The sequence below is a fragment of the Myotis nattereri genome, assembly GCF_964212035.1.
Source record: "Myotis nattereri genome assembly, chromosome: 3".
Lineage (NCBI taxonomy): Eukaryota > Metazoa > Chordata > Mammalia > Chiroptera > Vespertilionidae > Myotis > Myotis nattereri.
In genome coordinates, this window is record NC_138077.1 from 179,270,408 (window position 1) to 179,287,815 (window position 17,408).

A 17,408-nucleotide genomic window follows, 5' to 3' on the forward strand; every position below is an offset into this window, starting at 1 on the left:
GGTTGCCGCCAACCTAAGTCTACTGGTGTTGCTGTCTCTTTAAGGAGGCTGGGGCTCTGGAGAAGGCGGAGCAGTCCCGCCCCCGGATCTCCGGTCTCCGGCAACTCGGAGGGACCGGAACCTGCTCGGAGCATCCCAGGACCTAGCCTTCCTGGGCGGCTGGACTGCTGGACGGCTAGACGGCTGGACGCCTAGGCCCCCGAGGTGAGGCGGCCAGGTGTGCGGGGCCTGCCTGGGACCGAGTGGGCCCGGGACCCCCTACCTGCCCTGGCCACTGAGGCCCAGCTCCTCCATCTGAAACACCGCCTCTGCTTCTTGGGCAGCTCTCTCCCAGACCTTCCTTTGCTCGGGGTATTACAGGCTGCAGGGTCGCCATCCCTCCAGCGCCTGCTGTTTGGCTGTGCATAGCGCTGTACCGTCTTATTTAATGCCCCCGCCTCCAACACCGTATGTGTAGGTATCATTATGAACCCATTTTACAGATGAGGAAACTGAGGCCCCAGGCGCCCACAGTTACACAGCGAAGAGCAGCAGAATCGGGAATGAAACCCAGGTCTGTCTGACCTCAGAGCCTATGACCTTAACCACGGCCTAGGCTTAACTGTTCTTGCTTTTCACTGTCCTCAGAGACACCTTTCTCAACCTCATCCTTCCATCTCCAGGCTGCATCTGGTCCCTAAACACGTAGTGAGTGAAATTGGATGAAATCCCTTTGGACTGTCCCCCACTTAGTTTCTTTATAATATCTAATGCTTTATCTTTATATAAAAACTATGGAACCCCACTAAAAAGAAAAGCAAATAACATTTCGAATGCCGAAATGAGATTTCTTTGCAGATATTATATTTTTGTATCCTCTTAAGTTTATTCATTTTTCCCTTTTAGACCTCTGCAAATTTGCTTTCTAATAATTGGGAGAAGAACCACTGGCTGAATGGCAGCTGTAGATGACTTGCAGTTTGAAGGTACATCAGTTGGGTACCCACTTTCATCTTTATGATCGGTATTTTTGCAGTCACAGCAACATATTTTCATTGCAAAGCTGGCACATACATTAAAGAAGATAATTTCAAACATCTGGGTAAAAGAATGTTGGCTCCATCCAGGTTTTTCTGTTTGGCCACACCAGCTGTTCTTTTTCGCCAAATAACCCTTCAGATGGTAAAATCATAAATTTAGTACACTGATTACAGAAAATCTGAATAGAATTCCTGCTTTGCTTCTACAAACAGGGCTGAAATAGTTATTTTATTCTCCCTATTTACCAATGAGGAAATTGAGGCATAAGAAAATTAAGTAATTTGCCTGAAGGTCATCCTATATAATAAAAGGCTAGTATGCAAATCAACCAAATGGCAGAATGACCAGTCGCTATGACGCACACTGACCACCAGGGGGCAGACATTCAACACAGGAGCTGCCCCCTGGAGGTCAGTGCTCTCCACAGGGTGAACACTGCTCAGCCAGAAGCTGGGCTCACTGCTGGTGTGTGCAGTGGCAGTGGCAGGAGCCTCTCCTGCCTCTGCAACAGCGCTAAGGATGTCCCACTGTCGACTTAGGCCCGCTTCCCATGGAGTGGGCCTAAGCTGTCAGTGGGACATCCCCCGAGGGCTACCGGACTTCGAGAGGGCACAGGCCAGGCTGAGGGACCCCCCTGAGTTCACAAATTTCATGCACCAGGCCTCTAGTATAGTTAATAAGTGCTAAAGCAGGGTTTGTATCCAGGCAGCTGACCTTCACAACCTACACTATCTCACTACTATCTGAGGAAGAGATATGATGAGAAGTCCATTTCATCAGCAAAAACCATCAGCTCTATTTTCAAAGTACTTCCAGCATCTGATCACCTCTCACCACTTCTGCTCCTCTCCCACCATGCTCAAGGTCATGATCACCTCTTGTCTGGATTATAGCCCTTACCTCTGATCTTCTAATTTCCTCCCTTGCTCCTCTCCAGTAGGTGTTTTCCAGCCAGGAAGCCATATCATTCCTATACACCTTCCAGTGGCTCTCAACTCACTAGGAGTAGAATCGAGAGCCCATTCTGTGCTTAGGAGGCTCTACATGATCCAGCCCTCCACTCTCTGATTTCATCTCCTACTACTCTTGCCCTTTCTCTGCTGTACCCACACAGGCCCCATCACTCTTTCTTCTGGACACCAAGTACACTTAGAGCTTAGGGCTTTTGTGCCATGTTTCTGTTTGGGATATTCATACTCCAGATAGCCACATGGCTTGCTCCCTCATTCTGTTCAGATCTCACTTCATGAGAGAGGCCTTCCTTGACCATCTATCTCAGTACAGTGTGGGAACATTCAAGAACAAAGAATGGCACATACAAAGTACCTGCGAAGGGAGGAAGTTTGCTTGATTTTCCCCCCAAGTAATTGAAAGAAGGCCAAGGAACCAGAGCACAGATGGTGGGGGAGGCTGTCACAGGGTGAGATTTGCGGGTGGAGAGGAGCCCAATCTCTCAGGACTTTATAAACCATGTTAAGGACTCGCTCTGGGTTTCATGGAAGGCTTCCTCAAGGAAGAGTGGTAGTGTTAGATCAGGGGTCCTCAAACTTTTTAAACAGGGGGCCAGTTCACTGTCCCTCAGACTATTGGAGGGCCGGACTATAGTTTAAAAAAAAAAACTATGGACAAATTCCTATGCACACTGCACATATCTTATTTTGAAGTAAAAAAACAAAACGGGAACAAATACAATATTTGTATTTGCATGTGGCCCGCGGGCCGTAGTTTGAGGACCCCTGTGTTAGATGAACAAGTGGAGTTCAGCACTCTCCAAGTGGAAGGCATTGTGTCAGGAACGGAACAGGGATATGCTAGGATGTAGAAGTAGAGAATGTTGGTGGCAGAAATAAGAACATGCTAATCTTGCCCTCAAGGGCAGAAATAGGCAAGAATAACTAAGAGAGCGGAAGGTGTGAATAGTTATCATTCATTCTACATTTCAATCAAACTATGCCATCTGCTATTTCTCAGACACGGGAAATGTTTTCCATCTTCTAGGTCTTGCTCTTCCCATTTGCTTTGCATGAGATGCCATCCCTGCCCCTCTGACCATCCTTCTCATATGGCAGCTTCTCCAAGAAGCCTTTCCAAATCCCATCAGCTAGATGAGTCATCATCTCCTTTGAACCTCTTTGGCCTTTGTACTTCTAACCCAACACTCTCTGTTCTTCCTTCTGACAGCCCCTTCCCCCCGGTAAACTACTGTATTTAAATATAAAACTTAAGTATAAAAAAAATACACACACAAAAAAAATACCCTAAGTTTATCTCCCTTGGTCTGATTCCCTCAGGCAAAGTCGTGACGTGTCTTTTAAGTGTCAATGCTATGTCCAGTCATTTAATGATAGCTGTAACAATATTTACTATTTCATTCTCCAAATCTTTCTGTAAGGAAGGTCTTACCTACACTCCATAGTTGAAGAAAAGAGACTCAGAGGTATGGAGTAATTTACCCAGGGTTATGGAGTCTTAACTTAAACAAAGGACCTTATGCTCCAGAGCCTCATGCTGCTTCCACAGTCAAACATTGGAGACTGAAGCTTAAATAATTGTAACATACCAGCCACCTAGTTAATCTCAGTCACTTCAGTTCTCTCCGTAAAACTATTTGCATAGCTGGAAGGCAATAAGAGTGGGCTTGGCTAGCCAAGAGCCCCATCCTATTGTCAGTCACAGGATTCATGCCTGCTTGTAGTTATAATGGTGCCCTGCTGGTACCCTGTCTGAGTCCTGCCAAGTTCTGGAGATTCCCTGAATTGCATTCAAGAGCAGTTAAATAAAGTTCATTCGGATACCCAGAGACAGGAAGTCTTAGTCATTGCTTGTGGACATGAATAGGTGAGGTTTTTTTGGAAAGCAGTTTTAAAAGTATGACTCAAGCCGAAACCGGTTTGACTCAGTGGATAGAGCATCGGCCTGCAGACTGAAAGGTCCCAGGTTCGATTTCGGTCAAGGGCATGTACCTGGGTTGTGGGCACATCCCCGGTAGGAGATATGCAGGAGGCAGCTGATCGATGTTTCTCTCTCATCGATGTTTCTAGCTCTCTATCCCTCTCCCTTCCTCTCTGTAAAAAATCAATAAAATATATTTTTTTAAAAAAAGTATGGCTCAAGAGCCTTAAAAATGGTTTTCACCCTTTGACCTAGTGATCACACTGAGAAAGCTTTTTGAGTTATTGCCATACATTCTACATTGCAATCCTTTGACCTAGTGATCACACTATGGCAATAACTCAAAAAGCTTTCACTACACAGACTAATAGTACTAATGAAGATTTGAAAACACCTCAAACATCTAAAAACAGTGGAATAATTGTGTTAACTTAGGGTCTCTCTCTCCACTCTCCCTGACCCCAGCTGATAGAATATTTTGTAGCCACATAAGTGATCATTGTGTAGACTGATATAAAAATGGAAAAAATATTTTTATATAACCCCCCCAGTAGACAGAATAGGATATAGTATTGTTTATATAGTATTATCACATCCTAAATTAGTACTTGGCACAGTATAGGCATGAAGTAAATATTTGTTGAATGAATGAATGATCTTCTGGTGTGAATCTTATTATATAGAGAAAAGGAAATATACCAAAAGTTAATCGTGGTTGCCTTTATGTGATTGGGACTAAAAGTGATTTTTATTCTGCGGTTTCTACTCTAAATTTTGTTCCCATATTTTCTATGGTGATTACATAGGCCTATTGGAAAAAAATAACTTCATTAAATTTTGTATTAGAATCAAAGGAGAAAGGTTTAGATTGGGTACTTGCTGTGGGCCAGGCACTCTGTTAAGGACTGTAGTTAGGTCATATTGCTAACTTTCCCAAAATTCTTTAGAGTAAATATTATTCTCCTCATTGTATAGATGAGGACACTGAGGCTTACAGAGGTTAAGTTACTTACTCAGGTTCATGTAAGTAGCCGAGCCAGGACTAAAATCTAGGTCTGACTCCAACTTCTGTTGTCCTCATAATTATTATTCTCTGTCAGCTTGATTTCTAGATGACATACTTTTTTTCACCGAAACCTCGTTTATTTTTATTTTAAAAAGTCATGCCAATTCTGCATTCTACTCTGAAGCAGTACTTTTGTTTTTCTTGTTTAAAGCATTACAAATAGTAGTACATATATCTCCTTTTTTTCCCCATTGACCTTCCCCTGGCCTCCCCTAACCCCCGGCACATGCCCTTAACTCCCCCCTCCCCTCCATCCCCCCCCCCAGTGTCTTGTGTCCATTGGTTATGCTTATATGCATGCATATAAGTCCTTCGATTGATCTCTTAATCCCCCCCCCCCAAAGATGACATTATTTTTTTTTTCAGAGCCTTTTTGCCATTTGTATTAGACAGGGTCTGTAGCAGAGTTGAGGTTTTAACAGCTGGTCTTTAAATTAAAAGTATAGCATTTCTAGTGTGGGTAAGGCCTTTGATACATTCGTGTTCTAATTGATTTCAGAATTTGGTGATGTAGCCACTTCTCTAGCAGCAAACCCAGATGCCACCGCGATAAACATTGAGGGTCCTGGTGAAACTCCCAAGAGACTAGGACCCCCAAGGGGCTCTGGGAGAGAAGAGGATGATGAATTACTGGGAAATGATGACTCTGACAAAACTGAGGTTCGTACTTGTCTTTGAAATTTTATTTTTGAAAAAACATGTTCGTGCATTTATTTACTATCTCCTGTGTGCCAGGTAGGGTGCCAGGCAGTGGCAACACAAAGTGGCATCACACGTGGTCCCTGCTTTGGGGGGATAAAGAGATAGGCATACAGACCATTGTCATCCATGGGAAGCACACTGGATGGGGGAGCACCAGGGTTGTGGGAGCAGAGAGAAAGGGGTTACAGAGGCTTCCAGAGGCTTTACAGAGATGGTGACACTTAACTGAGTCTTGATGAAAGAGCAGGTGGTAGCCAGCGGAAGAAGGCAGAGAAGGGTGATATAGGCAGTTCAGACAGTACATTTCCCATTCTCCCATTTTCACCTACATCGGGAGCAAAATATAGATAAAAACAGGAGATGAGGCGACACAGATAGGCAAGGACTCAACCCAGTGAATATGAATATTCTGAAAACTATCTGGAGCTACTAAAAGATTTTAAACAATATGGCCAGATATGTTTAAAGATATTTAAGATATGGCAGCCGTGTGGAATATAAATTGGAGGGAGATGGACTGGAGGCTAGATGACCAGGTAGGAGACTGTGGAAGTGGTCTAGGCTAGAAGTGATGAAGCCTGAACTAGAGCTGGACACACATGTTTAGGAAGTGGGCTCATTAGGACTTGGTGGCAAAGGGGGAGAGCATGAGAGGGAATTTTCTAGGGAGACGTCTAGGTTTTTGCACCTGGTTGGATGGTGACTGTCAGGTGGCTTTTTTTATATCAAAGATTTATTTCCATGTTCACTGTTGTGTTCCAGGAAAATCCTATTTCTAGTAATATTTTATAAATGGAATCATGACTGTAGTGCACTAGGGGGGCACCCAATTTATAGCAGTGGGTTCCATCCAGGCTTATTAAAATAGTGGAGCTCTTGGGTGTCAGGTGCTCTTTGTGAAACTCCATGCACTATCAAAATAATTACCAAAGTGTATGCTAAATCAAATACCATTATATACTAGATGTGAAAAGAGCTCAGATTTAGGACCCTAACTTGGAATCCTGGTTTAGTATAGTAGGAATAGCTATGTGGTCTTGGGTAAGGTACTTTAACTTCCTGAAGTCTAGGTTTCCTCATCTGAAATGTAAGAAGACAGTATGTCATCCTTATCATCACAATAGTTAATCTTTATTCAGTGTTTAGTAGCTGCCAGACACCATTTAAAGTTCTTAACTTGGATCATCTTATTTAATCCTCAAAACAATCTTGAATGCCAGGAACTATTCTTATCCTCATTTTACAAATGAGAAATCTGAGGCACAGAGTTTAAGTTACTTGCCCCAGTACACAGAACAGGCAGGTAGCAGATGGAACTTTAAACCGGGGCAGCCTGAGTCCCGAGCCTGTGCTCCGCCCCTCTATACTGGAGTTAGTGTATTTTAAGTACTTATTAAAGTGGTTGGCACCCTCAGCAGACAGGAGTGATTAATTATTTGTATAGTTAAGTGTAATAGTCGGGGTTCTCCCGAGAAATAGAACCAATAGGATGTGCATACATAGAAACTGAAATTTATTTTAGAGAATTGGTCCACATCATTGTAGATGCTTGGCAAGTCCAAAATCCGATGGAGGAGGCTAATAAGCTGGAGACTTGGGAAAAACTTGGAGTTCAAGTCCAAAGGGATCTGCAATAGAACCTGGCAGAGCCAGTGTTGCCGGTGAAGTCTGAAGGCAGTCTACTGGAGAAGTCCCTCTTGCTCAGCAGGTCGGCCTTCCATTCTGTTCAGGCCTTCACCTGGTTGGCTGAGGTCCACCCACGTTTTGGAGGGCAATCTGCTTTACTCAAAAAGTTCACTGATTTAAATGTAAATCTCATCCAAAAACACCCTCTTAGAAACATCCAGAATAATGTTTGACCAAATATCTGTGCACTGTGGCCCAGACAAATTTATATATATATATATATACATACACACACACACATACACACACACACACACGCACGTATATGTATATGTATATATATATATGTATAATTAATCATCGCATTGAGCAACAGCAGGCTTCAAAAGTTTATGAAATGTATAGGGGAAAATCTTAACATCCTGCCCATCATTTTAATGTTGTCTGTGTGTTGGGAAAAGGTTACCAATATTCTGACAATTAATTGGCCTAGAGCAGGGGTGGGCAAACTTTTTGACTTGAGGGCCACAATGGGTTCTTAAACTGGACCGGAGGGCCGGAACAAAAGCATGGATGGAGTGTTTGTGTGAACTAATATAAATTCAAAGTAAACATCATTACATAAAAGGGTACGGTCTTTTTTTTTTTTAGTTTTATTCATTTCGAACGGGCCGGATCTGGCCCGTGGGCCGTAGTTTGCCCACGGCTGGCCTAGAGTATGGAATGTGGGTCTTTGGTGTTCATTATCTTGTAATATTAGGGTTGGAAAGGACCCCAGTTTCCTCTATTTCAGTTTCCCTTCCAAGATATTAATGCTGCTTGAGGTATGTCAGAAAGACAACCAGGAATGCCTCCAGAAACAGGCTGTTCATCACCATGGAAAGCAGCTACTGCCACTGTTGGGTGACTTGAATTGTGAAAATTTTTCCCCTTTACCTAGTATAATGGACAAAAATATTTGCCGAGGGTACCTACCCTTGCCCTTCAAAGTTCCTCCGAGTCTATTTTCCCCCTTGCTGTATGAGTCCTCTTCAGATAACTGAAGACCAGTCCCGATTCCTGTCCTTCGGCCTGCACTCTGCAGTCAGGTAGCTGTGCTGTTGGGGCAGGTGTGGTCCCCATGGGAGCCTCTTCTAACATGGGGTTTTGTTTCTTTTGTAGAGGAGTCTATTTTAAGTTTCTAGTACTTCAGAGTGAATCAGTATGTCAGATTTTTGAGAATTCAGGTGAGGACAGTAATAAGGATCTTGAGGGAGTGAGGGAAGAAAAATATTTACACTGAATGCCTTCTGTGTGTATATATGTGTGCGTATGTATATGTGCGTATGCATATATGTTATTGTACATAATACATAGTATATTATGTATAATTAATCTAATCCTCCCTCTAATCCTGTGAGGATTCATGTAATCCATACGACCTGTATATAATCTCCCTCGGAGGTAGATCTCGTTAGCCCTACTTTGTAGGTAGCAGGTCTGAGACTGAGAGGAGTGTAGTGATTTGATGACGCTGCCCTTAGTGGAGGGACCAGCCTTTTGGTGTGACTTCAGAGCCCATGCTTGTTTTTTATCAGGCTGAGCGTCGGTGTGGCTGCTGCAAAGTTGACGAATATAGAGAGCTTGGTCTTTTCTGCATCCTGATTTTACATATGATCAGCCCCCCCCCTCCCCCCCCGCCCCTGTGTATCCAGAATAAGGAAATCACTTGTGTTCATTATGTTTTATTTTACCTCTGACAGTTACTTGCTGGACAGAAGAAAAGCTCCCCTTTCTGGACATTTGAATACTATCAAACATTTTTCGATGTGGACACTTACCAGGTGTGTAAAGCAGTTTCACCTTTCCTTTTACATGTAATGGAGACTTGTTTCTTCTATAGTTAAGCAATGAAATGTGAAAGCTTTTGTATGCTGGGTAGGATCTTACAAAAGTAAAAGGGTTAATAGTATTTGAAAATACTACTATCATAAAAGCTCTAATGAGTTTCAATTTTACAGTAGTTGATTTATTAATCTTAAAAAAATCTTCAGTACACTTACTGCTATGTTGTTTTCCAGGTCTTTGACAGAATAAAAGGGTCTCTTTTGCCAATACCAGGAAAAAACTTCGTGAGGTTATATATTCGCAGCAATCCAGATCTCTATGGTATGTGTAGTGCCGTTTTGATTCTTTACCATGTGCCCGTTGAACTCAGGTGAGTGTGCGGGTTACCTGGAGGTTGGAGAAATGCATTGTTGGTGGGGCATGCAACATTCTATTTGACTTTTCTGAGCTTCAGTAGCAAACCTTGGAAAGAATTTTTGAAAAAGGGCAATTATCTGTTACATTAATGCCATGATTATAAGTAAGAGTGTGCCCTTTGAAAGTCCTCAGATGACATTACAAACTTGAGACAAATTAAGTTACTTTGTCTAAGGGGAAATGCTGGTTTTAACTTTGGAGGAATTGGTTTGGGGTAGAGAAGCACTCTCACATTTTTTTATTGAGTCCCAGCTCTGCCTTCAGACAGGCTGGCTCCCCTTGGGACACAGGCAGCACTGGGGGTGTGTAAGAGGGATCGGCCCGGAGGTGACTGTCATCCTCAGTGTCCCTGCTGTCTGAGAAAGGTCAGAGGCTCACGCAGTACTCGGGGGGAAAGGGCTCCCACACCAGTGGGTTTCTGCCCTACCTTCCTCTCTAAAATCAATAAAAATAAATGAAATGAAATAAAAAAGTAGAACTAGAACCTAGTTCAGTGTTTTGTTTTTAATTTTTTTTATCAATTATTACATATGTGTCCTTATCCCCATGTTACCCCCTATCACCCCCCTGTTGTCTGTGTCCATTGGTTAGGCCTATATGCTTGCATATAAGTCCTTTGGTTGATCTCTCCCTAGTTCAGTGTTATTTATGTAAAGCCCAGATTTATTCTATGAGACTGGAAGTTTTAAGATACAGAACCTTTTCATCAAATGGCACAGATGTCCACTATTTTTTCAAATATGTCTTTATTGATTTTAGAGAGAGAAGGAAGGGAGAAGGATAGAGAGATAAAAACATTGATGAGAAACAGCAATCCGCTGTCTCTTGCTTGCTCCCTACTGGAGATCGAGCCTGCAACCAGGGCATGTGCCCTGACTGGTAATTGAACTGGTGACCTCTTGGTTCATAAGTCGACTCTCAATTTGGCAGGAAGAAGGAAGAGAGAAGGTGGTATGAAGCAGCGTGCAGGCCTGGGAGGAACAGGCGGTGGGGGTGTCTCTGGAGTCCAAGCTTCCTTGTGTCTGCGGTGCATTGTGTCCCCAGGGCCTAGAGGCTGACAGAATACGATGTTCTCTGCTTTCTAGTTGTGGGTACTGTAAGAATTGTGTCCACTTGTGGTCATATGCTTGGATGGTCTCTACTCATCAACAATACATGGTCAGTGTTCATTTTTTTTACAAAGCTTTTGGGAAGTTTTTTTTTTTTTAATCCTCACATGAGAATATTTTTTTTTATTACTTTTCAGAGAAAGTAGAAGGAAAGGGGGGAGGGAGGGAGGTAGAGAGAAAAAGAGAGAGGGAGAAACATCAATGTTAGAGAGATACATCGACTGGTTGCCTCCCACATGAGCCCCAACCTGGGACGTGGAGCGAACCCACAATACAGGTATGTTCCCTTGACCAGGATCGAACCCATGATCCTTCAGTGCATGGGCCAATGCTCTAACCATGGAGCAACACCAGCCAGGGTGGGAATTTTTTAATTGTTGGTTGTAGGGTTTTTCTTAAATACCCCGTTTTGTTTGTTTGTGGCATCTTAAGGTGGTAGGCTCTCAGAATAATACTGTGAACAAGATTTAGTCCTTGGCTGCAGCAGAGACTTTTTGGAGCACCCAGTGTTGGTGCTCCCTTTCCCACCTTCAGGATTCAGGGTGGCTTTGAAAAGTGCTAATCCATTTCTGTTAGTCATCTCCCCAACACAATAGTTCTCGTAATTTTATGATTTGTCAAGGTGCCTGCAGTTATCCCAAAAGGTATTGCAAAATATTAGTGAAATTGAAATTCATAAAACATATTAAAATCTCTAGATTTAAAATTATATTCTAATAGTACTTTTTCTAAATGGCGAGAAACAAAGATGGTGTTCATGAAATCAAGGAAAATGATGAAAGAGGTCTGCAAAGCATCGTGCACCATCCATCTAGTGGAATGTTTTACAGCCACTGAAAAAGAATAAAACTTATTTTTATGAATAGCTACGATAGAATCTCCAGGATATATTAAGGTGAAAATAAATATATATGTTGCCATTTGTATAAAATGTATGCACGCACACACACACAGAGACGCACATGCGCACTTTTGTTTATATGTGTATAGAAATCTCTGGCAGGATTTACCAGAAACTGATTACAATAGTGACATCTGGGAGAGGAAATGGATAGCTAGAGAACAGAGAGGAAAAAGTTTGCTTTTCTCTATATCCCCTTTTGTACCTTTTGGACACTGAATTATGTGTGTTTATTACTTTTTTTATTAAAAATAAAGAAAAAATAAAGCCTTAAACACACAAAAACACACCCATATGAACGGGTAGATTGCATTAACTCTTCCCTAAAGCATTCTGCTTGCCCTACTCTTCCATTTAGACCACAGAAGAACCTGTCTGCTTAAAGTTATTTTTTTTTCTGGCACTCACATTTAGCACTTAGACAAGGGAAGTACTTGCTTCCTCTATCCTGATGGTAAAGGTTTAACAGATTTGGTGATCCTCCAATAAAAGAAGCTATAAACAAAACAAATCAGTGTGTTTATTCACCTAATTATGGAGGTGTTTTGGATTTTTTTAATTAAATATATTTTATTGATTTTTTTACAGAGAGGAAGGGAGAGAGAGTTAGAAACATCGATCAGCTGCCTCCTGCACACCCCCTACTGGGGATATGCCCGCAACCAAGGTACATGCCCTTGACTGGAATCGAACCTGGGACCCTTCAGTCCGCAGGCCGACACTCTATCCACTGAATCAAATCAGCTAGGGTGTTGTTTTGGCTTTTGCATTCCAATCTCCCCTGCCTTTAAGACAGCTAATTACTGAGTTCTGTATTCGACATCTTAAAAAAGAAAATCCCCATTAAACAGGTATAGTAATGCATCTAAAAAGTCATTGTCCCTTGCTTACATGAATAGGGCAAGGGAGATGAGAAAACACGCTTTAAGAATCTAAAGGCTGGTGCTTCACTTTCTTGTCTCTGAATTTTGTGGTTTCCTTTGCAGGCCCCTTTTGGATATGCGCCACATTGGTCTTTGCCATAGCAATTAGTGGGAATCTTTCCAACTTCTTAATCCATCTCGGAGAGAAGACATACCATTATGTACCCGAATTCCGAAAAGGTTGGTGAGTAGCTTGACTCATTTGGAATGCTGTCGGTTTGTAACCATGAGCGCCTTTACCCACTGAGCTCTCGGGCCTCTGTCTAGGTGCTGCAGCCCCTGCTTGCTGTATTTCCGGGTTCAAACATACCCAGTGTCTCAGCATTTACCATCCATTTGTATAAGTACAAGTACATTTTTAAATTGTGATAAAATATACTTAACATAAAATTGGCCATATTAACCATTTTCAAGTATACAATTCAGTGTACTATCACAATATTATAATTTCATATAATCTTCTGTAAAACTAAGGGAATGACCAATAGAAACTGGAATTTATTTAAAGAAAAATGAACAAAATAAGCAAAAAGCATTGTGCCTGAAAGTTTCCACTGTAGCATTATCTGTGTTATCCAAGTGTTGGAAACAATAGGGATGTTGTTATTTAAGTCACGATGACTCAGCTAGCTAGGTCTGTAGCCGCTAATTATGAAGCTCTAGAGAAGGGTGGGGAACCTTTTTTCTGCCAAAGGCCATTTGGATATTTATAACATTATTTGAGGGCCATACAAAATTATCAACTTAAAAATAAGCTTGCTATATTTGGTCAAACATTTAATTAACTCACCCTTAATGCCTTGGCTGGGCCAGACCGAATGATTTTGTGGACGGGCCGGACATTTCCCACCCCTGCTCTAGAGCAAGGTGGAAGACTAATCATCAAAACTTATGCTTGTGCTGTCAGCAACTTTTTTTGTTTGTTTGTTTGTTTGTTTGTTTTTGTTTGTTTTTTTTAAAAAAACATATTTTATTGATTTTTTACAGAGAGGAAGGGAGAGAGATAGAGAGTTAGAAACATCGATGAGAGAGAAACATCAATCAGCTGCCTCCTGCACATCTCCTCCTGGGGATGTGCCCGCAACCCAGGTACATGCCCTTGACCAGAATCGAACCTGGGACCTTTCAGTCCGCAGGCCGACGCTCCATCCACTGAGCCAAACCGGTTTCGGCGTCAGCAACTTTGTTAAAGAGAAGTCTGCAAAGGGTCAGGGCCCAGAAGAGAAAATGCAGAAATGACTCGTGCGCTGTGCATCACATTCCCGTTCTAAACTTCCTTTCTTGTGTAGCATTGGCTAATTAAAAACAAAACAAAAACCAACAATTAGGGACTTGCAGGTGAGAGCCACTTCAAAATGAGAAAGTTTGGCTTCTCAGTTTTCTCCTCCCCCCCTGCCTGCCTGCTCTCCTGATGAGGGGCTGTACATCCTGTGTAAAAGCATGGTTTCTGGAGCCAGGTCACTGGCTTCAAGTTCCAGCCCCACAACTCATTAACTTCTACCTTGTCGGGAAGGTTATTTCATCTCCCTGGGCCTCAGATTCCTTATCAGTGAAATGGAAATATTAATACCTATATTATAGGGCTATTGTATGAATAGAGTTGATATATGTAAAGCAATATGTATGTGTGTGTACATATATGAAGACATACATGTATATGTGTATATAGAGGTATGCATTTACCTGTGTATGTGTGCCTCGGTGTAGCCTTTCTTCTTTCTTTCCCTCTACCCTCCATGCCCATTTTCCCTTCTCTTTCCTTCTTCATTGTGGAGTTGGACCTGGATTCAGTCCCAATTCCATTTGTCAAGTGACCTTGGCTAGAGTTTACCTCAATAAGTGTTATCAGTGAGCTATAGACCCTGCCTTCAAGTAGCTTTGATGGTTATCAAAGAGAGACTGGTAAATGCATATTGCTATAAATAGTATGTGTTAATTTTTATGTCTGAGGTAGGTGTAGGTATAGTGACAGAAAAGAAGAAGTGAATCACCCTGCCTGAGGGTCTGAGAGCTCAGGAGGGTCTTTATCTGTTCTTATCCCCTTTGGCTGGCATCCTAGTCTCAAGGAGTCATGGGATGTAAAATAGTCATTGCCACTATCAATGAACAGTTTTCCATTTTATGTAAAGAGTGTAAGTCACACAACCAAGGTCAGATCCTGCTTCCACCACTTATTATTTGATCGTGACCACTTAGCTTCTCTGATCTCGTTTCCTTGTCTCCAAAATGAAGATATAAAACATATGAAATAATGTGTTTACTTATCTGTTAACAATATAAAAATCTAATTATTGGTTATTTATTATTTATCAATCTGTGTTCTAAGTATTCCCATTTGTACTCTTTAATTTTATAAGGTAGTCTGCTGTTATTATTCCCACTTTACAGATAAGGAAACTGAGGCAGGATGGTTAAGTAACTTCCACCCAGGGTTACGTAGCTAGAGTGGCATAGCTGGGATTAGAACCCATGGAATCTGCATCCAGAGCCTGCGCCCTTGACTGTAATACAGTGTTGCCTCTCAATAAAGCACTCAGTGTAATACCTGACACCCAGTGGCTAGCTGTAGCTATAGTAGTAATTCTTTTCCTCTTCTGTTAGTTATAAAAAAAAAAGAAAGAAAAGCAGTATGTCAGCAAAGTTACATTTAGCCTAATTAGGGAGTTTCCAATGTGAAAAAGCTTCTCTGGTAGCTAACAATGTTTTGGACAATCACGTGTCTTAACCAGTCAGACCGTAATTGCTAGAGGTGCCTTAGCTCTTGCCAGGAGCGTTGAGTGAATTACCTGCTGATTTTTATGTAGGAAGGGCTGGTGCCGCGGGTTTAGCTATGTTTTATGATCCTCCACTCCACAAGAGGGAGAACGAATCCTCCAGGGCGTGCTGCTGCCAGAGGAGGAGAGAGGTAAAGTAGTATACTGAACATTGCTATTCTGAGGAGCTGCTGAATAGCTTTTCCACCACAGAGACAGAATTATTTAAATAGGAAGCGAAACTGGAGAATACTAGTATGGCAAGCAATTCATCGGTGAGCTAGAATTCCCTGTGTCAGAGACAGAAGGAACCCTACATAGTATGCAGAGCAAGTTAATCTGTACCCAGGGCATGTTAATAAATTTGCTAAAGAAATCACTGTCAGCTCTTGTTAAACGAGGACAGATTATGTGTTCTTCCAAGGGAATAGTTGGCTTTTATTTGATTGAAAGGCTCAGTACATTTAAACACTTGTAATGTCTCCTTCTGAAGTATTTTAGTTGGATAATTCAAGTTTTTAATAACTAATTTAATAATATTAGTTGTTAGTTATTAAACAAATTTAAAAAACCATATGAGAAACTACTGGTCATCATCATGAAGACAAATGCTAAAGATTGATCAATTCTGCCCGGCCAGCGTGGCTCGGTGGTTTGGTGACCTATGAACCAGTAGGTCATGATTCAGTTCCCAGTCAGGGCACATGCCTGGATTGCAGGCTCGATCCCCCAGTAGGGGGCAAGCAGGAGGCAGCCATTCAATGATTCTCTCTCTCTCCCTCTCTCTCTGAAATCAATAAAATATATTTTTTTAAAAGATTGGTTAATTCAGCACATTTATAGAGCGCTTATTATGTTTCCGGTGCTGTGCCAGGCTCAGGGTCCATGATGATCCCATGGCCCAGTGAAATAGTTTCAAATGTTAGGTAGATTCAGTAAGGTACTGGAAGTGCTCTGGTAGTATACTGAAGGCTTGTGTCCTGTTATCCTCAGTGTCCATAGCAGCCACAATCATCTATGCCTATGCCTGGCTGGTTCCCTTTGCACTCTGGGGTTTCCTCCTGTGGAGAAACAGCAAAGTTATGAACATCGTTTCCTATTCATTTTTGGAGATTGTGTGCGTCTATGGATATTCACTCTTCATTTATATCCCCACGGCAGTAAGTACCACACTTATTCTGGGTGATGTCCTGTTCTTGGTTGAAAATTCAACCGGCTTCATTATTCCTAGCCTAACACTGATATGCCCCTGAAAAATACCCTGGGAATTGCTTGGAACAGACTGACGGATCTCAGAGGGAAGGGGAGTGGGGTGGGGGTGGGGAGAGATTAAGCAAAGAACATATATGCATAACACATAGAAACAGATAATAGTGTAGTGAAGGCCTAGGGTGGGGCATGGGCAAAGGGGGGGGGGGGGAAATAGGGGATATCTGTGATACTGTCAATAATAAAAATAAGTTAAAAACACACACACACACACACACCACAAACTAACCTTGTGAATTTAGAAGTTCAACATGAATGGGCACTGAGGAGAAAAGTGCCTTCATGGATCTAAAGCCCTTCTGTGAAAGCTTTCCCCTGAGTCTGCATGCTGGTGGTGTTTCTCTAGGCTGTCCTGAAAACCAGAAAGGCAGTGGGGGCCAGTGCTGATTGGCTTACGGGCCTTTATAAACATACTAGAGGCCCGGTGCATGAAATTCGTGCACAGGTAGGGTCCTTAGGCCTAGCCAGCGATCAGGGCCAATCAGGTTCCCTGCCTCCCCGCCTCTTCCTTCCATTTCTCAGCCCTCAGCGCCCTGCCGCCACCACTGGTCACCTGCCATATTTGCACTGCCCCCTGGTGGTCAGTGCACATCATAGTGAGTGATCGAACTCCCAGTTTCATGGTCGAACTTCTGAAGGGACATTTTGCATATTAGCCTTTTATATATATATAGACTAGAGGCCCAGTGCATGAAATTTGTGCATGGGGGGTGGGTTCCTCAGCCTGGCCTGCACCCTCTCCATTCCGGGCCTTGGGGTATGTCCGACTGCCGGTTTAGGCCTGATCCCACAGGGACCCCATCCATGCACGAATTTTCGGGGATGTCTGACTGCCGGGGATCGGGCCTAAACTGGCAGTCGGACATCCCTCTCGAAATCCAGGACTGCTGGCTCCTAAGCACT

The 17,408-nt window shown here is 42.6% G+C and overlaps 1 protein-coding gene across 3 annotated transcripts in view; it reads left to right on the top strand.

Annotated features, from left to right (window-relative positions):
* Nucleotides 1-17,408, top strand: part of YIPF1 (Yip1 domain family member 1) — a 31,110-nt gene that overhangs the window by 3,606 nt on the left and 10,096 nt on the right. For 2 of the 3 annotated variants that reach the window (XM_081085533.1, XM_081085534.1), the window contains 7 exons: nucleotides 45-204; nucleotides 886-965; nucleotides 5,478-5,638; nucleotides 9,049-9,129; nucleotides 9,367-9,454; nucleotides 12,547-12,663; nucleotides 16,230-16,396. In XM_081085533.1, coding sequence (XP_080941659.1) covers nucleotides 935-965; nucleotides 5,478-5,638; nucleotides 9,049-9,129; nucleotides 9,367-9,454; nucleotides 12,547-12,663; nucleotides 16,230-16,396 — 645 coding nt within the window. In that variant the 5' untranslated portion in view covers nucleotides 45-204; nucleotides 886-934. Of the gene's footprint in view, nucleotides 1-44; nucleotides 205-885; nucleotides 966-5,477; nucleotides 5,639-9,048; nucleotides 9,130-9,366; nucleotides 9,455-12,546; nucleotides 12,668-16,229; nucleotides 16,397-17,408 lie in introns of those variants that run through there. The other variant, XR_013995643.1, reaches the window with a different exon arrangement.